Genomic DNA, 23,060 nt, shown 5'->3' on the forward strand with positions numbered 1-23,060 from the left:
CTGTTTTTGTACCAAACCACATTATGTGACCCATGATATGAGCTGTTTTGTCTTTTTTCTCATTTTCCCAATATCAGTGCAACAACCCGATGACCAAAGAGCCCAAGCTGCAGGCTGCGGTGAGGATCGTGGCAGAGTGGACCGACTACGACCAGGAGATCAAACGCCTGCAGGCCAGAATCCAAGACAGAGCGAACCACATGGCGAAGCAGCAGGACACAGGTGCGCCTCGCTCGCAGAAACCGATACGCGCAGCTTTCCGCATTAATCACTCAGACTAACGTCTCTCTCCTCTGTCCTCTGCCAGATGCTCACACGGAGCTGTGAGGCGCTCGCTACGATGAGGCGCTGAACTGGACTCTGTTTAAAGAGTCTGCTTCAGAACGACGCTCCTCTCCTGCCTCGGGGACTGCTGACAGACTGACCGACTGGTTGAAACAATGTCCAGTTTTTTGTTCTTTTATAGGTTTCGGTGACTGTGTGGGTGCAAACTGTGAGGATGTGTTTTGTGAAGCGACTCGTGCATTTTTTTTCTCCCTGTAGTTGAGGTCAGTCTGTTTGCACTGATTGGGATTCTGGTTCTGGCTTTTGTAGAAGCACAAAGGGAGGAGGACTTCAGAGAATGGTATTGCTGGTTCATTTTGGTGTTTATTTGCTGTATGTCAAACATCTGGTGCTGGGAACACTTTGCATTCGCTCATTTGAAGCTGTTTGGTTTTTCTCTGGATTGCATAAAGATACAAGTTCACGTGAAGGCTGTGATTTTAAAGAAAACAAGGAGAAGCACTGTAAACTCTCACCCACAGGTGTTTGACCTGAAAATGAACATCAAAATCAGTAGGATTGTTGTCACTGTGACTCTCAGGTACAGATGTTGCAGCATAAAGTCAGAAGCTGATCAAAGTTATACTCTAAAGGGAAGAGGAGCCTTAAAAATTTGGCTTAAAGCAAAAGTGATTTCTGTTCTTTGGTAACATTGATGGATTTGTCATCTTCATCTTGTTTCGGCTGTCAGATATTTTTGTTAAATAAACTCCGATTAATGGGTGGTCCAGTGTATTTTTGTTTACATGTGATTACTTGAACAATATTCTGCTTTAACTATTTACGTCCTATGCAGATTCTCCTAATCCTGGTGAGAAAGCTAGTTAGCAGCCAGATAAGTACACTGCTGAAAAAGGAAACATTGGATCACATGATAACAGCAAGTCCGTTAAACTTCAGGGATATCATTCTGTCCTGGTAGGAAGCATGAACCACTGTGAGTCCAGATCACCTGCTCTGGTGCAAATCACAGTGACATCAGAGGCAACAACCAGACTGCCCCTGTAGCCCTCGTGACTGCTTTTTCTCTAGTTTTGGTTTTTGCCTAGTGTCCTTGTCACATCTGGCAGCATGAGGCAGTACCTGCAGCCCATGCTTGCTGTCAAAAGAAGCTTTGCTGTGTCTCCCAGCACAGCCTCAAGACTGTGGAGGAGCTGCAAGGAGGAACGGGAGAGTAGCCAGAGCCCTACAACATGACCTCCAGCAAGGTATTCATGTGCAGGCTGTCTGAATCAGAGTCCACGAGGGTGGTGTGAGGGCCTGACGTCCCTTTGTGGGACCTTTTCACCCCAGCACTGCGCAGCTTGACAGAACACCAGAACTGGCCGGTCTGACGCTGGGACTCCGTTCTCCCATGTGGAGAGCAGATTCACTCTGAGCCTGAAAGAGTGTGGAGAAGCTGGGCAAATGTTTCACTGCTTCCAACATCATCCAGCATGACAGGTTTGGCAGTGGGTCAGTGGTGATCTGGGGGATTCATATCCTTCAGTCACACAGACCTCCACAGGCTGCGCTGGCGTTACCAGGATGGCATCATCAGACTGATTATGCAGGCCAATGGCTAGACTGTGTAGGTAGTTCCTGGATGACAAAGTAGTGATGTCACTTCCTTGCACCAATCTGAATCCACATGAGAAACCAGCCTTTCTGAAAAACACCTAGGATTATCAAATTTATCTCTTAGGTGCATTTACTGTGAGACTAAAGTTTCCACTGTGATTATGTCACAGCTAGAAGTGTAATGAAGACAGTATGGATATTAACAGTGTACCTTTTTTGCATATAAGACTGGGAAACGACCCCTCTCACACATGTAGCATGTCGTGATGGTTCTTGTTCTCACATTATGCACAGCTGAGTTTCTTAAAAACAGATCTGATGGCAACATCTGGATCTGCCACAATGCCGTTTAATATTACAGATCTACTTTTTCCAGAGCAGCGATTCATACTGTGATCTCGTTGCACATCACTGCTGGTCTCTTCCTTTCCCCCATTGTTTACTGTCATCTTACCTCTACCAACCATCAGCATCTGCATACTCTCTAAAGCGTAACTCTCTTGGTGCAGGGCGTCCCATTTCTGCCCCCGACACACAAAACGTGTTACTGGAAGGTTTCAGACTTTTATTGTGATCCATTTGAAAAAAGGTTTTACAAAAAGGTAACATTCAATTTTTACACCAATTCTTTAAAAAAAAAAAAAAAAAAAAAAATCACTTAAAATAAGGTTTTGATACAACAAAATTCAGTTAACTAATGGCTTCTATGAACAATGTGAAAATAAGATAATATACATGTAAATGAATGCTACAAAGATGAGGACGAACAAAGGGATTACATCAATTAAAATAAAAAATAAAAACACAAACAATGGCATTGATTGTTTTGCTTTTTCACTTGAGTGACATCTGGCCAGAATTACCAACAGAGCGGTTATTGCAAAACGAATCCCACAGCGTGTGGCGTGCAACTGGAATGTGATGACACAAAAAGAAGCAGGGGGGGGAAAAAAAAAGAAGAAAAAAAGTAGAACTGCCTTTAATGAGGCCGATTTGATGCATCCGTTTTCTTCACATGGCAACACTGGTGTGTGCAGACTCCTCCTGCAGCCAACAAATAACCCAGAACGCTTTAAAACCTATGATTCCCATCATCGTGTGGCTTCAACATAGACGACACCCAGACCAGCAAAGAGACGTGGAGAACTGAAACATAACAAGAATTAACCCCCCCCCCAAAAAGGAAAAAAAAGGATGTGGTGTTTCTTTAAATGTTGACAAGCACAGCGGACGGCGTGCTCATGAAAACAGATGCTGAAAGAAGTTGCTTGCATTTGTTTCCCCCTCCCCTCCCCTCGTCCTTGAGGCAAAAATGCAAACTTCAAACCGGTTAATGGTGGCACTGTCATCTTAACCTGACCAGCCAGCTGCGCCCGTGCTCTGCGTCGAGCAGCGCGCGGCGTGACATCAGCACCGCTGCCCTGACTGGGCTGGAAAATAACCTGATTTGCCGTCTTACTAAAGTCTGTAACGCCAAACGCGAAGCCCCTGTGAGCAGCTGGTTACCTTTAGCACGACGACAGTGAAGGGAGGGGGGTGGTACCAGACTGCTGGATTTTTTTCACTCTCAAGAAAAAAGCGAATCAGCACATTTCCAAAAAACATTTAAAAACTACTTTTAAAAAAACAAAACAAAAAGAACAAATCAAGGCAGCGGTGTGGACGCCGCGCCGCTTCAAACAGGGCGCTCAGATTTGTCACGACTCTCCCCGAGAGTTTCCACGGCTTCCTTTTCCCTCGGTCCGATTTCACAAACACATTTACCCCCGTTACAGTTACATCATCTGCAAAGCTTTTTCTTTAAAAACAAACAAAAAACCAACATGCACCTCCAGCATTTTATACAAGAGTATAATACAAAATAAGGCATTTCATCGTGTTGAGTATTCATGTCGTGTTTTGAGTGTTAATGTGTGTTTTCGTGTGTGTGTGTGTGTGTGTGTGTGTGTGTGTGTGTGTGTGTGTGTGTGTGTGTGAGCGTGTGTACATAGCAAACACATTTTAATGTTATTTCTTTTTGCCCGCCTATAAAAAGACTGCAAAAAACAAACATAAAGTCAAGATAACTCTTACTTAAAATATATATATTTGTCATATACATTTAGGTATATATTCATATGTAAAAAAAACAAAACAAGGAAAAAAAAAAAAAGGGGGGGGGGGGGGGAAGAGGGGAAGAGAAAAGCCCAAGAGGTCCCTTTTGATAGGCCAGTTCTCAAAAAGCCACCTCACCACATCAACCCCCACCCACCCCCTCATTCCATGACCTCGCTGGGCGCCACTGTGACCAGCTGCAAGGGGATCTCCTGATTGGCTACAAGGTCGTGCGCGTTGGTGGCCTGGAGGATGAGCGTTGTTCCGTCCGTGTTGATGATGGCGTCGGAGGTGGGCGGAGACGTGGAGGGGGGCACCCCGCCTTTTTTATTCTGGTGAGTCTTTATGTGCTTGGCCAGGTGGTCGCTCCGCATGAACCTCTTGGAGCACTCTGAGCACACAAACTTCTTCTCCCCTGCAGGGTCCAACAAGCACACATCAGTGGCGACGCACATTTTTGTCTGCAACTAACTGAACTGGAGCATTTGGAGACTTTGTCGCTTGTTTCTAGCATCAGATCCTTCACTTAGCAGTGGGGACGGCTCCCTCGAGCCTACTCAGGACCCCATTTTAAGCATTTCCTTTCCAAAACCCTCTTCTTAGTGTAACTGTTAAATAGTTTTCAGCATCACATTAATTTAGAGTCATAACATTTCAGGGCCTTTACCTCACAATATAAAGCATGTTGACATGAATCTTGATTTTGAGCAAATAAAAGAAAGAAAAACATCCCTACAGCATGATGATGACGCTGCACACTGGACAATAGGGATGCCGTTAATGAGTTGCCTTTCCTCACTAAGATGCTACAGAGCAACTTTATTGCAACGCGACTTGATTTGCAGCCCTTGTCGAGGTCATGTGACCTTTCCTCGCTTCCATACATCTTAAAAAATATGTGATGTTGAAACCATAGATCTCTAATCTGATTCTACACTGAACTTCCATCTCCTCAAAGGAAGTGTGGATCTCACTCATCGTGACCACTGGATTCTTGGAGTCACGTGAGCAAGAGCCTTCATCACCATCTACTCAGATTCACGACATCACCTGGTTGATCAGGTGACCATATGACCCAAGACTCAATGCAAAATCTGGGATCAGATCCTAAACTTTGGTTTCCTCCCTCACCGACTTAGAGGGTTTTCAAAATAAAAGCCAAAAAGGAACCCAAAGGCTTTACCAAGATAGCAAGACTGAGCAGCTACACCTCTACATTAATACTGCTGGAAGACTGTTGATGGATCTAATGATTTATTAATGACAGACGGTCACATATTGCATCATTGTGATAGAAATGTGATCGCAGTAATGGGGTCAGATTTCTAAAGAAATCAGAGCCTGACTCTAGTTGTCGTTTAACCCAAAGTATTAATTAAGGACAAGCACACATCACAAGTTTGTCATCACAGCCCCCGACTACATCTCAGGCTTTATCACAGCAACGGCAGCCTCGTTAAAATGATTTAATAAAAATGCTTCGTGCTGAGTTGATATTATCTACTACTTAACTGCTCAGATGAACAATGATGTAATTTCAAGTGTTTATTAGCGGATTCAATTCATTTCAACTACAAATAAAATAAAACTGATATCGCTGATGATCTGCTGTGAAGTGTCGGTTTCTCACTTTTTTCTTCGTGTTTCACACGTCTTTGCTGAACATTGCGTGATCGCAAACCAAAGCTCTGGACAGCAGCAGCAGCAGACATGAAAACATTTTGTAACTGTAACATTGTAACGGCAACGCGATCCCCACATGAGCTCCGACCATAAAACTGTTACTTTGTTGTTATTCTTTTCTTTTTTTTCCCAATTTCAAAACAAAAAGCGTGTCGACAGGTGATCTCACCTGTGTGCGTCCTCCTGTGTCTCTGCAGCTCGTCGCTCCTGGTGAATCTCTTCCCACAGAACATCCAGTTGCAGACGAAGGGTCTCTCGCCGCTGTGCCAGCGCAGGTGAGCTCGGAGGTGGGATGTCTTCCCGTAAACCTTGCCGCAGCCGGCGATGTGGCAGATGTGCTGCTTCTTCTTCCCCATACCTGAACCCCTGTGGAAACGAGGGAGAGTGAAGATAAGAGGGAAGTGCTTCCATTTTCCAAACTTTGCATTTACTAGTGTTTCCTTTTTTGTTCTGCTGGTCAAAGGTGAGCTCAGCACCTACACCTCCTGTTATCCATGGCGTGTGTGTGTGTTCTCAGAGGCCCACCTTCCTCCAGACTCTTTGCAGTTGGGGCAGGTGCAGGCGACTCTGCGGAGCCTTTTGCCCTCCCCGCTCGGCGTCTCCATGTCCTCGTCTCCCATCTGAACACGCAGGTTGTTCAAGTCGCTGGGGTTCAACGTGGAATCCCCGCTCAGCTGCCACTCCTCAGAGTCTGGCTCTTCCTTTATCTGGATACCTGAGCAGAGGAAAACAGAATGAAAGAGGGAGATTTAAGAAACTGTAAGGGATTAACTAAATGAATGAAATGAGGAGTGATATATGCACAAGCATACAGCCACGTACCTGCTGGACTGTTTGCATCCTCTCCCTGTGAGTACTGGACCCCAGTTTGTGTTATAGAGTTAACTGTGACTGTTTGGAGGTTGGGCAGGCTGACCTGGCCTGTCTGGCCCAGGGGAAGGGTCTGGACTGGGGCTAAAGTCAACTGTTGGGCCTGGCCCTGACCCTGGGGCAGCTGAAGTCCTTGGAGTGACTGGACACCCTGAACCTAAGAGAGAAAACAGATGTTTTTGGGAATCTTATGGCAAAGCAAGCTCACCTGAAAGAGCAAAACAGCCCCTTGAACTTACCTGGAAGGTCTGCCACTGGATCTGTCCAGTAGCAGTGACAGTTTGGGCCTGGATGAGAAAGGTCCCAGGGTTGACCAGCTGCACGCTCTGTAGAGTCTGACCTGCTCCTGCAGTCAGGTCCTGACCCTGAGCCACCTGGGCTACCTGGGCCTGACTGTCCCCAGACAGCTGCAAGATGGGCTGTGAGATAGTGGTGGCATTGGAGGATGACACCTGCAGGAATAAATTACACTTTTAAACAAGGGCCAAAAAAGTAGAATTCATATGTTTCCCCTTTTTTTTTTTTTTTTTTTGAATGCAGTACTTTCTGCAGCGGAGAAACTGCACATTACCGCTTTATGTAAAGGCCCAAATAACACAAGTGCATGAAAAAAATTAACCAAACCTATTATCAGCAGTGCACTTTTAGGCCCTTTTGCTTTGTATCATGTGCAGATGCCTTCTTGTCAATCACATCTACTAGAAATTATCCCCCCAAAATTGTAAAAAGACAGATGTGAGATGCACTGCAGCGCTCTGATCTAAAGAAGAACTGATGAAAGTACACAAAGCTACATTTTTATGGCCTGACAAACCAAAGAACTGCATTTTTCGAGTGAAAAGAAAGTGGACATCAGCAACAGACTGAGAGGAACCATCAGCAGGAAGAACAGGAAAAGTGTGATCAGTATGTGTCAGTGTGCAGTGATTTAAAAAACAATTTCCAAATATGAGTTGAGGCCACAATATTTTTGTGAATGCATTTGTGTTGCAGTTGGATGTTGATTATTCAGACAGCTGTGAGTAACAGTTTCATAAGTCCTTTAGTTGACTGCTAGCATGACACGCTGTGCTGAAATAATAGAGACATTGTGCAATCAAATGACTTTAGCCAGCTACATCATTTTAACATGATTTCAGCCCTCAGTCGAGCCCAGGTTCTTGGTGCGTTTCCATAGGAACCACCAGGTGGTCTTGGCCAAAATATGTTCTGCGATACACATCAGTCACAATAAAAACTTCAACAAACATAAAGAGGAGTTTGTAAACTTTAAATGCACACCTTAAAGCAGTGCCTCACAGACATTATTGGCCTTGGGATGATTAGAAGAATCTGCTTAACCCCTCATTACTTGGGCTGGGTGTCATTTTTCACATTCTGTTGCCAGTAACGACAAAGTTATTAAATTGTGTTTACTTTACAGGTTATTATTATTACTATTATTATAGATTTTCTTTAGTATCTTTTTCATTAACAAATGTTTTCTAAGTGTTGTGGGGTTGTTGTGCAAAACCTTCCCATTAAACTGGCAACAGTATGACTAAAGCTGGGAATCTGTCAACTCTTGCAACAAATAAGTCTTCAGGAATGACGATATTCCAGGACCTATTGTCCCCACTTATGGCTTTAGTGCAGACCAAAAACTTTTCCTTTTGAGATTGCTTCATTTTATTAAATTGCTCACTTATAATTTAAATTGTAATCAAATGTCTCCAGAGACCATTGGGCATGACACACATTCACATGAAATGCTGCTAAAGCCACACACGCTGACCTGGATTTGCTGCAGGTGGTTGTGGGAGTTGTAGTTCTCCGAGGACGACAGATCAGACACGCCTGCGGACACGGCAGTCGCCTGGGTGAGAACTCCTGTGCCGTCGATGGTCTCAGGAAGCTGGGCGGAGTTGGAAGAGGAAGTGGTTGTTGGCACGTAGAGCTCTTGGTTGGCGCTCGGGTCACTCACAGTGACCAGCGACTGTTTGGCTCCGGTGTCCTGGTTCTGGGTGTCGAGAGCCTGGCTGCTCATTATCAACTGGCCTTCAGGTGTGACTCCTGTTGCGATGGGGACCGTCTGAGCCCCGGTCAGCCCCAGCGACTCCAGATCCACACTGTTTATAGGGACGAATGTTATGTTGCCAGGAAGCCCTACAGGCATGGTGCCCGTGTACGCCGAACCTCCAGCTAGCGAAACGCCTTGGATTGACTGAACCTGCCCCGCCTGTGTCAAGAGATCTGTGGTTGCCGTCGTGGCACAGCTGATTCCAATGCTGCCCTGGCTGCCATCTTGGAGTAGCTGAATCTGCCCCGTACCGTCATCCAAACCCTGCGTGGGGAATCCTGCAATTGTCCCATCTGCATTTTGGATTTGAGGGATGACCTGAAAGACAGAGCGGGGGGGGGGGGCAGCTTTGAGCATGCTGATCACCTATGCTGGAGTGCTCTGATCTATATGTTTTTCTTTGTTCATCTTTTTTTTTTACCTGATACTGAATGCCCGACACTCCATTTGCTGCAGCCTCACTCCCGGTTGCTGTAACATATATGGGCTGGCTGGGAATACTCCCAATAGGAAGCACGTACTGCCCGTTGGACGTGATAATCCCCGAGTTTGGAATGTGAACGACTCCCTGGTCTTCCTTCCCAGCCGATATGGGAGTCAACACCTCCCATCGATCTGAGCTCGTCAGCTGAATGGCTGACATATCTGTCGTCTGGGAGCACAATCAAAAGTCACATTAACAGGGACAGATCACACTTCAAACAGGGAGACAGTGACTCCTCTCAGCTTCAGATTAGATCACAGTCTGGCTATTGTCTACCAATCAGGTTTGGATTCAGAAACTGTGCAGATGCACGAAAGGAACAAGTGGAGCACGGGCAGGAGTAGATCATGCAGCATTTAAAGTCACAAGAAAGATGTGAGCACTACCAGCACACATACACATATACAGAGTGAAGATAGCAGGCTCAGATACAGCCGAGAGCAGGGTGTGGGGGATGGGTGGCCATTACAACACAACTCCAAGCTACTGTTTTGATTATGGACGCTATCCGTGCTACATTATCCCACCCCTGCATCCTTCGAGCCCAAGGTACACCGGCTATCTTCCAGCGAGCCGACCCAAGTGACTGACTTCAGTGTCCTACCCACTATGGGCGGGTTTTACAGGGGTAAAGTGGGTGGCCGTTATTGAGGGGAACACAGGAAGTGTACGGCTTTCTCCCCATGCCATCAAAATGTTAAAACCTGTGAACTTCATGCTCCCAAAACAAAACACAACCGAGAAATCGAAAGCGAGCGAGAAAGACGAGCTAGAAAATGTCGGATACCTGTGTTTCCGCGGCGCCGCCGGGTTGCAGAAACTCGCTTTGACTGCTGTCCACGTCCGCGGACGCCATTTCTCCTTGTTTCAGAGGCTGCTCTGGCGCTAGCAGGGAGAGAGGGGGAAACTCAGCAAAACTCTGTAATCTTCAACTCCTGCCTGCCAGAAAAGCCCGCAAAGCATCCCCACTCTCCGGTCCCAAAAGGAGCCGACTGCGAAATTCTACTTTGCAGCGGAGGTTCTGAAGAAATTTGGGGGGCCGAGCTCGACTGTTTACTTTGTCAACTCCGTGGCTAGCCAGCTAGCTCAGTCAGCTAACCATATCGAGCTCGTTAGCAGCAGAGCTAAAGATAAAAAGACGTAGCTCGCTCGGCTCCAGCTCTCACAAACTCACCGATTAGCTGCACGCTTCGATGTGCTGAACGTTTACGTACCAGTCATAGCGTGAGTGGTAGTAACCCAGGGGATTATCGGATCAACTAAACTCCGAACATGATTATTTTATCAAAGGCGGGCCAGTGTTGATCGGCGAATTCGGGTCGATTTTTTTTCTATTTTGATTGACGGTGCGGGAAACACAAAAAGGTGGGACTAACAAGCTTGACCGTCGAATTTGCATCACATTACAGGACGTTCCGCCCTTCTTCTCTACGTCGATTGGCTGAGCGGAGGTTGTGGTGGAACGTCATTGGTTAAAATCGGGCGCCAGTCATTTTTTTGTAGGACGAGTGTTTCCTGTTTGTTGAAGGAGACAAGAGAAGGAATGCAGTTGTTGAAATTTAAACAGGGCTTAGTTTGAATACGGAGACGCTCCAGTACAAAAAAAAATAGTTATTTATTTATTTTGTATTGCTTTATCTCTTTTGATTTGCTTTCGCTTTAAAGCCGTAGACGTTTGCGATACGAGGGGATTTTTAAAAAAAAGTTCAAACTACTTATGTTCACTGCAAACGTCATTTAACCTCCATAATTACAACCAGGCAGCTTCACGTGTTATCACAGCTTCACACCGAGAGCTAGCTCGTTGTAATAGTTAATTCCACATCCCAAATGCCACATAATTAAAGAAAGCAGTGCTATCAAACATCGGGAGCTCTTTAATTCACTTAATTCGGGATTAAAACGTCCAAATGTTTCAACCACTGCAGATCTGTTTGTCTTTTGAGTTTATAAACCCATAAAAATATGTTAAAATAAACGTTTAAAAATTAAATTCGTTCTATAATAATAATACATTTTATTTATGAGCGCCTTTCAAGTCACCCAAGGACACTTTACAATAGGATAAAACACTTAGTAAAACAATGGCAGAATAAGAACAATAAAATAAAAGCACAAGATAAAATGAACAAACAGTGGATTCACAGTGAATATGCAGATTTGAACAGATGAGTTTTGAGTTGGGATTTAAACTGGGGGAGAGAACCAATATTTCTTATTTCTGGGGTCAGAGTTCCACAACCTGGGAGCAGAGCAGCTGAAAGCTCTGCTTCCCATGGTGGTGAGGCGGAAGGAAGGTACAGTAAGCTGGATAGAAGAAGAACGAAGTGAACGGGCAGAACAAGTGGTGGTTAACAGGTCAGAAAGGTAAGAAGGAGCGAGGTTATGAATGGCCCTGAAGGTGAGCAGATTATTTGTTCTGGCTAAATTTCATGTGTGGGTCCACGATGAAAGCTTATCCATATATGAAAATAGGTTAAAAACATTTTTATAACCACCAACTTTGAATTAAGCTGCCACATGACTGTATCACTTAGTGCATGAAGCCCAGTGAAGTAATAAGACCGACCTCCAGAACGTGTGAAAAGTACAGCAAAGCAGTCTTTCGTGTCCGTGTAAAAGTATACAACTGCTCTGGTAGCGTCCTTAGAAACTTTGTTACTAGCAGGACAAAAAAAGAAGTGTCAAAGAACAGAGAGATAAGCCACCATTGTTCAATGAAGCTTCATCAGAAATGGTCTCAGTGGAAGGTTGACTATGAAGAAACCACTGTGTAGGAGGAGAAATGGTGAGAAAAGGTTGAGGTATACCAAATTACACAGAGACTGAAAATAAAATCAGTGGCAACAGGCCTTATGGAGCGATGAATTCGTATTTGACATTTTTGGTAATATGTTTTTGTTTTTCAATATGTACAAAGGTAAGGAGAGAGGTACAGCAGTGTCTACAGCCATGTGTAAAACAGATGGAGTCACAGTTTGGATCTCCGTTTCAGCCAATGGTGTTGGAGATCTTGTGAAAATTGCTGGAATTATAAATGCAGAAAATCCCAGGAAGATTTTGATCATCCATGCAATACCAACTAAAAAGTGCCTGAAGTGCCTTCATTTTTTTAGCATGAGAATAATCCCAAACACACTGCCAATGTAGTAAAAGCAAATCTGGATAGAAAAACACAGTGGAACACCAACAGTCATCGATCGACCTCCTCAAGGCCTGGACCTGATTTTGATCTGAAATGGACCCAAACATCCAAAGAGCTTTTTTTCCTTATATATACTGCACTGCCACAAACAACTGTACATGTTTCACAAATAATTTCAATAGATGCTGCAACTTTTTCCTATCAAAATATAAAGAGATGAGAGTAGCTTGGGACGACGATCTGTTTTGCCTGGAATGAAAGAAAATAAACATACAAAACCGTAACAGGTTTATCTCCTTTTATTGACACATGCATATTGATGAGGGTGATACTTATTGTACACTGGTTTCCATAGGTCAGAAAGATTTCTATTTTAGTCCACAGTGTGGCAGCATGTTTATGAAAATGAGCATAGTTTGTGGGCAGTGAGAGAGGTGAAACATGATGCAATTTAAAGCTGTACAGTCCAAATGATCCACAATGGTGCATTCTCTCGTTATGCGGGGCGGACTCCTTTACGTCAGGAGTGTAAATCAATAAAAGCAGCTTTCTCTTCAGGAATCTGATGAGGCACTGCCACCGAGGTCTCCGTTCCTCTTTCTAAAATAATATCCCTCATGTTATCAGCACAATACAGTTCAGCCCCACCCTCAATGAAACACCGACCGATGGCTTTCGTTCTCCCAAGAAGAAATGATGATTGATTTTTGGACACAATATATTTTAGCACCTTTTAAATTTAATAGAACTGTGCTGCTCTTTTTAAATTTTAAGGGATGACATCTAAAACTAATTCACCTGCAGCACGTTGTTGCTTTATGCAATTATGAGTATTTTTATGATAGAACAGCCATGCCTGCCCTTACTAATGCACCAAACAACAGGCTCATTAGAATGTGAAAGCTTACAGATTAATCAGCTGTAGCCATGACTGCAATTCATGAAGAGAGAAAAGATGAGCTGCTCGGAGCAATAAAACACTTAAGTCTTAAAAAAAATCCAAAACAGAAACCTGTCTCAAAAGAAGTCTGAGCTTTTCTTTAAATTAAATTATCAAAAAACAGTCTTTTATGTGTTAAAAACACATGAACAACTAAAGCATTGTTACCAAAAACTGATTCGAACAGCTGAAGCCATCAGAATCAAAAAAGAAGTATGAAAACCAGCAGACAGTGTGCTCTGTGGGACTAAACTGTATTCTGAGTTTTGATTCCCCCAACCCAGTGACTCTGTGGTCTTATTTCTTTTTGGGTGCATTGGGTGTGTTGAATTTGAAAAAGATAATGTCCCCGTCCTCCACAATGTAGTTCCTGCCCTGTTGCCTGTACTTCCCAGCAGCCTGAGAGAGAAAGAAACAAGGGAAAAAAATTAGAGTTGATATATTCCAGAATAATAACAGTTATTGATGGAAATTCAGCACATGCAGCAACTCAGGAATAATTGGGCTGGGGAAAAACAAACAAACAAAAACACCCAAAACAAAACAAAAGCTCACACCTTGGCTGCAGTTTCACTGCCCTCTTCTTTGAAGTCTGTGAACTTCATCACCTCGGCCATGATGAAGCCTTTCTCAAAGTCAGTATGGATCTTTCCAGCAGCCTGAGGAGCTTTTGTACCTTTCTGTGGGACCAAAGCACAACAGGACATGTTATAAATAAAATATGTATTTATTAAATGCATCACATTTAAGAAATTCTGCAAAAGTAACAATCTGCGCTCCTGATATCATCACAAAATGATGACAACTGTCAAAAATTTACTTCAGGGCTCTGTTTTGAACAAAGAAACAATAAAATTTCTATCAGTATTCAATTATAGAACTGTTGAAGACACCAAATGGCAAAAGCCAAAGTAATATAATATCACATATATTTAAAAATCTATGTCAGATGTTTCCATCACTCAGTTTTACAAGTCAGATCTTCACTGACTACTTAAATATAATAACGGAAAACAAAAGTGAAGCTGGTTGTCAGAAAAAAAATAACAAAAATGACGCAAAATGTTGGAATTTTAATACAAGCCAACATTCTAATCACAAATTAGGAAAAATAAATAAATAAAAAAACATTGGAAAATTAAGCTTTCCAAAATATTCTTTGAATAAATTATTTTTTTATTTTTTAAACTCAGTGAAGATCTCTGAAATTCAAAACTATCAGAGTGGTTTATCTTCAATCACAAGAGTTAATTATGTATTTTTAAAAAGGTTACACACACACACACACACACACACACACACACACACACACACACACACACACACACACACACGTCAAAACACTCACCCTGATGGTCCACGCTCGCACCTCATCTGGTCCTGCTGTGAAGAAGTATTCCAGCTGCAGCGCTGCATAGCCGGTCTTTATTATTTTGGTCAAAACACTAGAAACACACAAACAAAACAAAACAAAAAATGGTTTGCAAATTCAATTTTTGCACAGGGTACGGACGTTTCAAAGCACATTAGTAAATAAGGACCAGTGCAAACTTTAATTAATTACTCAGTACTCAGTATTAAGTTGCCTGCAGCCATTTAATATCATTACAGCAGAAAGGTGCAACTAACAAAGAGTGATTAAAGGGTTAGTGAGCCATGAACTTAAAATCAAAGTTTTTAGTGTTGTTCAGTTTAAAGTCACCTCAAAGTGCCATGTCTTCCCCAATTATTCCTCTGATTGCAATACAGAGTTTGCCTAAATAAAACTGTTTTATGCATGCAACGTGTTGAGCCGTTCCTTACTACTACCCATGAATAAACCCTGCTGTGAAAGTTACAGCAGCACAAATTGTGCATTGCATTCTAACTGACATGTGCATGTATTCAGGGAGCAATGCATTTAAAGGCATCTACACATTTCTTCTGCCCTGCTGGAATTGCACCTACAATACCAGAGACTGCTTGCTTCACAGTACACCCATAAAGAAAGTACCCTTCAAGTTTAGCATGATATTAACAACTTAAAGACTAATGACCAAATACCTCTGTGTCTTCTGTTCCTCGCAGTATTTATTCCTCTCCTCCTCCTCCATGTCCTGCAATTTAAACTCCAAAGCTCCACTTAAAGGAATGACCATAGCGCCAGGATCATGAGCATCTACCCACTCCTTGATTTTTGCCAACCTGATGAACAACAGGCCGCAGGATGAGTCATTTCAAATGGCAAAGAAATGAGAGGACGGTAAGATTAATATATGCGACATGTAGACACGCAGGGTGAAAGCAAACATACCACTTGTTCTTTTTCCTGATGTAATCTTTCTCTGAAAGATTAACCAGGTAGATCATGGGCTTGGAAGTCAGAAACAGGTACTTGTTCAGAACTTCAATCTGTGAAGAGTTAGAGATGAAGTTCTTTATGAAAAAGCCATTTCAAATAGGGTCTCAGGGAGAAAAACTGTTTACACTGGAACACATCAGTACCTCTTTGTCATTCCAGTCATGGTAAAATCTGATGTGCTTCTTCTCTTCTACCACCCAGTTTTTTATTTTCAGCATGATATCCTGAAGCAAAAAGAAGCATGTGAAGCAGCATATACAGACCGATTTAATTCAGAATCAACAAAAGACAAAAAGTAAATGCTTCTACAAAAAAACCTTCACTTACATATTCAGGTTTTAGTTTTTTGTCACTTCCTCTGACAGCAGTCTTCTCCAGTTTGTCGATAATTGGACCGATCATTTCTTCGTCTTTTAGCCGCAACTCCTCGTGGATTATCTCGATGTCCCTCACCGGGTCAACGTTGCCCTCCACGTGGATGATATCCTCATCATCAAACGCACCTTAACACAAACAAGCGTCAGCAGACTGTCGGTGCAACGACATAGCTTGAAGAAAAAAAAATGCAAATACTTTCACTGGAGAAGTACAGCAACAGCAAGACTTAATAGATTGTTAATCAATTTAAAACATATTTTAAATTTTCAATTCTGCTAATTTATTTCTAAGCAAACTGATGTCCCCTTTCACTTTTTTGAAAAGTGAAACTAACAAATAAGTCAAGAGCCAATTATTTTGCCTTTTTATTTCATTTGCCTTCATTATTTATTGACTAATTGGTGAGAGGGAAACAAACAAAATTAATTGTTCTTTAGTCTCTCAAGATCTGCCTAACATTACCTTCGAATGACCACAAATTTCATTATACCAATTTATGAAACAGAATCATTGAGATATGGACACAAATGCAAAATCAGACAATGCTGGATAACACCTCTGGTCTTGGATATTAAAAAACAAAAAACAAACAAACAAATGCAAACTGCTCAGATTTAATACACAGATTTCACTTCTAATATATAATATAACCCTGATAAAGATTCCTTCTTCTTTTTTTAATTTTAACTTAAATGTTCCCATCATAACCATTCATCCATCTTTATTCTCAACTGCTTATCCAGTTAAGGGTTCAGAATCAGAACACACCTTTAAACTGTAGATGGAAACAGTTTGGAACTAGGCTTCAATTCCCAGTCCTAGTCAAAGCCAAAAGTACACTGAGAAAAGTTCTTAAGATGGACCTATTACCCCATAAGACCTTTATTTCCAGCATGCCCTGACACCTGTGCTCTCTCTCAGCTGTTACTACACCGCAGCAACTGTAACTCACGAGTCATATGGAAGATCCCATCACAAGCACTGATGTTAGAGAGGAAGGCGTTTCCGAGTCCCTGTCCAGAATGAGCTCCCTTCACCAGACCAGCAATGTCCACAACATTCAGGAAAGCGGGAACCTTACTGAAGTGACAAGGAAGATCATCAGATGATGCAGATGTCCTTACATCTTCTAACCAGCTGTTGCAATACACACCTGGCAGGTTTGTGGTACTGGCAGAGGAAATCAAATCGCTCATCAGGAACGGGTACCCTGCTCTCATTTGGGTCAATTGTGCAGAAGGGGAAGTTTTCCGCAGCAGCTTGGCTTTTAGTCAGCACATTGAAAAATGTGGATTTCCTGCAACAGCATTAAGAGAGAATGGTGACGCCTAACACTTTTTCCCACTCATTCAGCTAGGAAAAAATGCTATAAAATTTACATACCCAACATTAGGTAATCCCACTATTCCTATTTTTAGGGATGTTCCAAATCGTCCAATCAATGGAGGTTGCTTCGGAGCTTCTGTCTTCTTTGGAGGCATCTACGAGATTTAAAACAAGATGGTCAGATTAAGACACTCGTGTTGGGATACTAAAAAAAGCAGAGTTTTTTTTTTAACCAACTCCTCGGCTCTGCTGCATGTCAGCTGGCTCCACTAAAAACGTGTAGGGTCATATGCTCATTCAAACACAGCATGCTAACGCCAGCTAGTAGCTAACTGGAACCACTCCTAGCTAGCAGATGGGAAAATTTAAACCAGAATACATAGTCCTGTTTGTACCGTCCGAACTTTACAAAGACACCAACATTTATTTGGCTAAGAAAACGTCTCTTTTGCTACCTTAAAACCTGCAGGCTACGTGCTGTCCACTCCTGATGCGTGTTCACACCGGCCGCTCTACTGGAAAGACAAGCTGGGGAGCAAAGCGGAAGTGTTTTGACGTAAGGGCTCTCTGATTGGTCGGGCGAAGAGCTGGAAATGCCACGACATAACTCAACTTGGACATATATTTTTTATTTTGCCCCAAATTATTTAATTTAAATGCACTTTTCTGCCTTTCTTTTGTTATACGATACGTGAGTCGTCTCGTGAGTATTTAAAATTACTCCGCGGTCTGTTTCACCGTGACGTGTGCGTAATGCGTTCAAGAACACGAAGTCAGTATGGCCAGAACCCATAAGAAAAGACTTTACTTCTGAACTAGCTTCGATAGAACTGGATATCTGAGGTAATTTCTTATTAAAATACGCTGGACAACAACAGAAAGGGGTCTACTTTTTCAAAATACAATGTCCTCAAATTAAGTGAATATAGGGAGCAGGTAGAAGAGAAGCCTGGAGAGGTTGAAGTATGCACTGGAGAGAAGAGGAATGAAAGACAGCAGAAGCAAGAAATGCTGGAGAGATGTCTCTCAGATATCCTAAGAATGCTTTGGTGTCCCAGTGGCTGGACAGAGAGAGGTCTGAGCTTCTCTGCTTAGCCTGTTCCCCACATGGATCAACTATCCATAGCAACAGAAAGTGCACAAGAAGTGAAGAAGAGGGCAGGCAAGGTGGAGGGAAGATGAGCGACAGGGGTGTTTTGTGACAAAAGGACAGCAGAAAGATTTTCATGGACAAGATTATGAGTACATTAGATGAGTAGATCAGGTTGAGTGGATTGTAGAGGAATATAATGGACAAAGGACATGGAGCTGACAGGCAGGAGGAAAACAAAACCACCACAGCGAAGATTCACAAATGTTGTGGAGGATTTACAGTGTTGCTGTAACAAAGATTCTAGAATAGGATGAGATTGAGGCTGATGATCCACTGTGCTGACCCCTAAAGGGAGCAGCAGTGCTTATGACTGCGTGTAGCTGTTGCTGTAATTTATTAAAATAAAACCCAAACGTTTGTTTTTATATTGTTTGTAGTAAGCAAGCAATACTTTTCTTACTGGTGGAAGACATTAGTTTAATCAAATAATGTTCAATAATTAATGCTTTAACCAGTAACTCTGACAATTTTGATAATAACACAATTTAGGTGTGAAAAAAATGGAAGCACATCTTAAATACAAAGAGCACAGCATGGTCAAAGTATTTTTTTTTTAATTTCTTATATACAAACAAAAGTGGACGTTCGATCAAGCAAAAACAAACTGAAAAAGAAACATGGCATTTAAAACTTAATGAGGGGCAAACTAGGCTCACGACAGTTTAACAAATCACCTACCAACAAAGAGCAAAATGAGAAAGTGTAAAACTGGCACAGAAAAATCCAGCTATGATACATAAAAACAAAACAAAAACTACTGAGAACATCCTAGCCTTTTTACAACCACTGACTGTGCTTTCAATTCATTTGATCACACTGAGTCTTCAAAAACAAAACAAAACAAAAATTTTTTTTTTTTTCCATTTTTCAGAAAAAAATAAACAAACCAAAAACGGATTCTTCGCACAGACTTGGTGCAGCATGATTCCCTGATGACTTTTTTGTGCTCAGGGAGAAATTTAGGGGGTTCTTTTGGATCAATTTTGTTAAACTTTTGATACACAAACAGATGCAGAGTTTTTAAACCACATACATAATATTGTCAGATTTAAAACAAAACACTGTCATCCAAACAGTAACACTTCTGTCGCCTCTTCTCTTGTTGCTCAGTAGTGACCTGTTTAAAAATACATAAAGTTTAGAGATTGAGTCAAATTGAAGGTTTTCTAAATAAACTAGTCTAATGGCAGAAACATGGTTTAAACATACGTGGTGAGTAGGATCGTGATCGAGAGCGATATCCTCTACTATAGTAAGGAGATGGAGATCTGCGCCTGTAGGATGAGGGGAGGAAAAAAAATTTAGTTACAGTTACTGACTAATTTGAGTCTTTATCAATCATGCATCATTATCAAATCTTCGTGATCAACACTGGGATACAAACGGTGCTGGAAAAAGCACCAACCTGTATGAACGGTACTCGCGGTCATCGTAACGATCGTAGTCACGATCGTAGCCTCTATCATAGCCTCTGTCGTAGCCCCTGTCGTAGTCCCTTGAGACACGACGTGATGAGCCACCGCCGCCGCCACCGCCGCCTCCTCCACCACCACCACCACCACCACCACTTAAAACAAATGATAGTGTGTCAATTTTGCTCAAGTAACCATATAACATCTCAAGCTCCCCAGTGGACAAGCACTCACTATGTGGGGCGTCCCATGTAGATTCCTGGAGTGGGAGTATGGGCTCGTTTGGTAATAGAGAAATCCACTCGGATCCTGCGTCCATCCAGCTCCATTCCATTAGCTCGCTCCTTGGCCTAAAATAAACACACACGCACAGTCAGAAGCAGACTAACTGAAATTGTTTGCATTGCAAATTGTTTCACTCTTCTGTAGACACTAAACAGCAGACTGGACGGACAAGACGAGCTGCATAATTAAACAAGTTTCACTTTCACATTTGTCTTTTATGCTATTTTACTTACTATTGTTCACCTTGTACAAAACCATGGATGTGCTCTTTGAAGTTTAGTTTGAACTAAAATAGCTTTTTAACAGCAAAGAGGTTAACTATATTAGGACAAATAAGCCAACTATTTTAAGTTTTTAAATACATATCCCTATGTTATTCTACTGACCTCCTTGGAGTCCTCGCAGTTCTCAAAGTAGACAAAGGCAAAGCCTCTGGATCGACGTGACTGCTGGTCATACACAATGTTGACGTCTGCCAACGGGCCATACTTAGAGAAAACCTCCCTTAGGTCCCTCTCAGTGGTATAGAGGCTCAAACCAAACACACCCAGACAGTTGTTGGGGTCTGGGTTGGCCTGTGAGCAGAAACGTTGATGTGTGGGGACAAAAAAAAATAATTTAAGATGAGAAATTCATGATTGTGACATGTCAACATATCTCACAATGTCACACAAACACACACACCTTAAACTATACATCACACAGTCAACATTAAACTGTTTAATCTAAAAATTGATGACTCGCGTCTCCATAAACACCTTGAGTACAAGTTAACAAAGTAGCACCATACCCTGTTGCCAATGTGTCGGCGTCGATTCGACATGGGGGAGCGGCTGTGGCTCCTGCGCCGGCGGTACTCAGAGCTACGAGATCGGCTCCTGGAGCGGCGCCGGCGGGAACGAGAGCGGGAACGGGAGTGGTGTCTGCGTGAACTTCGATGGGATCGAGACCTGCAGACAAAAAAATAAATAAATCACAGGTGAGGAAACCAAAATCTCACACGATTATCTTGTTATGTACCTTAAATCAGAAACCTGACTTACCTGGATTTAGATCTTGACCGAGATCTAGATCGGGACTGAGATTTGGATCTGGAATGATGGGAACCACCTCTGGAGCGCGCTGGTGAGCGGCTAGTGGATTTAGGTGAGCCTCCAGGGGATGCGCTCCGCGAGCCGGCCCGAGAGTCCTGAACAAACCAGACTGCAGATGTCAGAAACACTCTAAAGCCAAATGTACCAAAACAACAACACTACAGGGCCTGGAGGTGACACCGCTCACCACCTTCAATGCCCTTTTCAGAAGAAGTTAACCACATTTTCGCATTTAACAGGTTTGAGACTAAATATTGAGGAATTAGGTGAAATACTAAAGATATTTCAAGCAGATATTAAGAAATGTAGCTTAAATATTGACTGCACAAAAAGTTAATTAAAAATAAAGAATGGAGGAATTGACCAGTGATGTGGCTGATACAGAGAGGGAAAATCATGCATGCTATAGAGAAAAATAATAGGATGAAATAGAGTAATAACATAGCAGGCTGTTAGGAAATTACTCATACCCTGGAAAACTTCTCATCTTAACTTCATAACTTCTTTAACTTCATTACTTCATAACAACCCTTCATTTCTTCTTTCTTCCGTTTGAATATATGACTTCTTTTTTTCCTCCTCTTCCCCCTTTTACCATCTGCCATTACAACACTAGACGCGGGGACAGCTCTTGATCGCTTCTTTTTTCAGCATCTCTCCCATACATTAGCATGCATCAACACCATCAGCTTCAAACAACAATAACTTCACATCTGAAACGTCTTCCGCCTTTTTCTTTCTTCCAACCTCAACCTTAACAAAGAACAAACAAGGGTGATAAGGCATGTTGGTGTCTGTTAAAACCAGAAATTTAAAAAAATGAAAAGAAAAGGGAAAAAAAACATCAAGAAAAACTAGGAAACATTATTATTAGGACTGAAAAGGTGCACTTTTTACGTTTAACTGGCCTTCATTGGGACTAAACTACAACTTACTCACAAACAGCTGAACGTTGAGGTAGCTAACTATTAACTGTACACATATGTTTGCTGCTGGCTAGTTATATTTTCAATAAGCAACGTTAGATAACAAGTAAATGAGAAAGTGAAAGCACCCGCGGCCAGGTGGCGGCCTCCTCTACCGACCGCTGCGCTTAGCAGGCCGCACGCTTTAGCTTAGCAAGCAAGCGCTAGCCCTCTTATTTTCACATAAACGCCCCAATAAACTTTAAGAATCTAAGTCTATAATTCACACAACGTGCTTAATATCCTTGTATAAACTCGACTTTTACTAATTTCGAGGCCTGTTTAAAAAGAAAATATAGCCGTTAAACAGATCTGCAAATGTAGCTAACAGCTTATTTCGTCCTAACGCTGATTGTCATGAATCGTGAACTCACCTGCTCCCTGAACTCTTTCTCGTTGTCGCTCATTATAAAATAACACGTTTAGCAAATGCGTTAAAAGATATTTAACGCTAAAATTGCTCTGAAGACTAATCTTACTGCTGCCTCTACCGAAAACGCGTACTGCTTTGACCTGAACAGAAACCGTCTGCGCCTAAGGAGGACGCTTTCCTCTTCCGGTTTGAGTTTCAAGTTAAAAGCGCCTAAGTCAAATATGCATAAATAAAGTTTAAAGAAATCATGTATATTTTGAGCGTATTCTTATAATTTTGATTAGATCCCTTAATCAATGGAATGTAGAACTGTATTTGGAAAAACAACTTCTTACAAAAGGGGGCAATAAAATCTAGCTAAATCTAAAAGAGCTAGCAAAATCTAATCGAAAAGAGGTTCCGATATAACGGAGTGACTATATTATATCCAATATATTTATTATGTGTCGGAGTAGATTTTCTATTTAAATTTGACTTGTTGACTTGTGTTTCTAAATTACCCTTTAAACTTTCCAGGTTTAATCCGATGATAAGCACAGTTTCAGTCCTCAGTTATCCTGTTTGTACTAACAGA

At 42.2% G+C, this 23,060-nt stretch overlaps 4 protein-coding genes across 5 annotated transcripts in view; 1 reads left to right on the forward strand and 3 right to left on the reverse strand.

Moving 5' to 3' along the window:
- uggt1 (UDP-glucose glycoprotein glucosyltransferase 1) overlaps positions 1-1,059 on the forward strand; it is a 31,337-nt gene extending 30,278 nt beyond the window's left edge. For both annotated transcript variants that reach the window (XM_080870724.1, XM_080870725.1), the window contains 2 exons: positions 78-222; positions 308-1,059. In XM_080870724.1, coding sequence (XP_080726850.1) covers positions 78-222; positions 308-327 — 165 coding nt within the window. In that variant the 3' untranslated portion in view covers positions 328-1,059. The remainder of the gene's footprint in view (positions 1-77; positions 223-307) is intronic.
- A 1,460-nt stretch (positions 1,060-2,519) lies between these two features.
- LOC308389356 (transcription factor Sp3-like) lies at positions 2,520-10,460 on the reverse strand. The gene is made up of 9 exons (XM_080870726.1): positions 10,289-10,460; positions 9,862-9,959; positions 9,012-9,242; positions 8,306-8,908; positions 6,771-6,983; positions 6,484-6,688; positions 6,187-6,376; positions 5,831-6,027; positions 2,520-4,393 (listed from the first exon to the last, which is right to left on the reverse strand). The coding sequence occupies exons 1-9, from the start codon at positions 10,293-10,295 to the stop codon at positions 4,140-4,142; spliced, it is 1,998 nt and encodes a 665-aa protein (XP_080726852.1). The 5' UTR covers positions 10,296-10,460; the 3' UTR covers positions 2,520-4,139.
- A 2,040-nt stretch (positions 10,461-12,500) lies between these two features.
- LOC308389357 (obg-like ATPase 1) lies at positions 12,501-17,790 on the reverse strand. The gene is made up of 11 exons (XM_080870727.1): positions 17,660-17,790; positions 17,262-17,359; positions 17,032-17,175; positions 16,831-16,958; positions 15,828-16,003; positions 15,644-15,724; positions 15,453-15,550; positions 15,203-15,343; positions 14,508-14,604; positions 13,717-13,839; positions 12,501-13,558 (listed from the first exon to the last, which is right to left on the reverse strand). The coding sequence occupies exons 2-11, from the start codon at positions 17,357-17,359 to the stop codon at positions 13,457-13,459; spliced, it is 1,188 nt and encodes a 395-aa protein (XP_080726853.1). The 5' UTR covers positions 17,660-17,790; the 3' UTR covers positions 12,501-13,456.
- Positions 17,791-18,894: 1,104 nt separating this feature from the next.
- LOC308389358 (transformer-2 protein homolog alpha-like) lies at positions 18,895-22,671 on the reverse strand. Its single transcript, XM_080870728.1, has 8 exons — positions 22,488-22,671; positions 21,098-21,243; positions 20,845-21,004; positions 20,441-20,629; positions 20,004-20,119; positions 19,763-19,924; positions 19,567-19,631; positions 18,895-19,474 (listed from the first exon to the last, which is right to left on the reverse strand). The coding sequence occupies exons 1-8, from the start codon at positions 22,518-22,520 to the stop codon at positions 19,464-19,466; spliced, it is 882 nt and encodes a 293-aa protein (XP_080726854.1). The 5' UTR covers positions 22,521-22,671; the 3' UTR covers positions 18,895-19,463.
- Between the last annotated feature and the right edge of the window lie 389 nt (positions 22,672-23,060).

Source organism: Rhamphochromis sp. 'chilingali' (genome assembly GCF_963969265.1).
Source record: "Rhamphochromis sp. 'chilingali' genome assembly, chromosome: 21".
In the NCBI taxonomy this organism is placed as follows: domain Eukaryota; kingdom Metazoa; phylum Chordata; class Actinopteri; order Cichliformes; family Cichlidae; genus Rhamphochromis; species Rhamphochromis sp. 'chilingali'.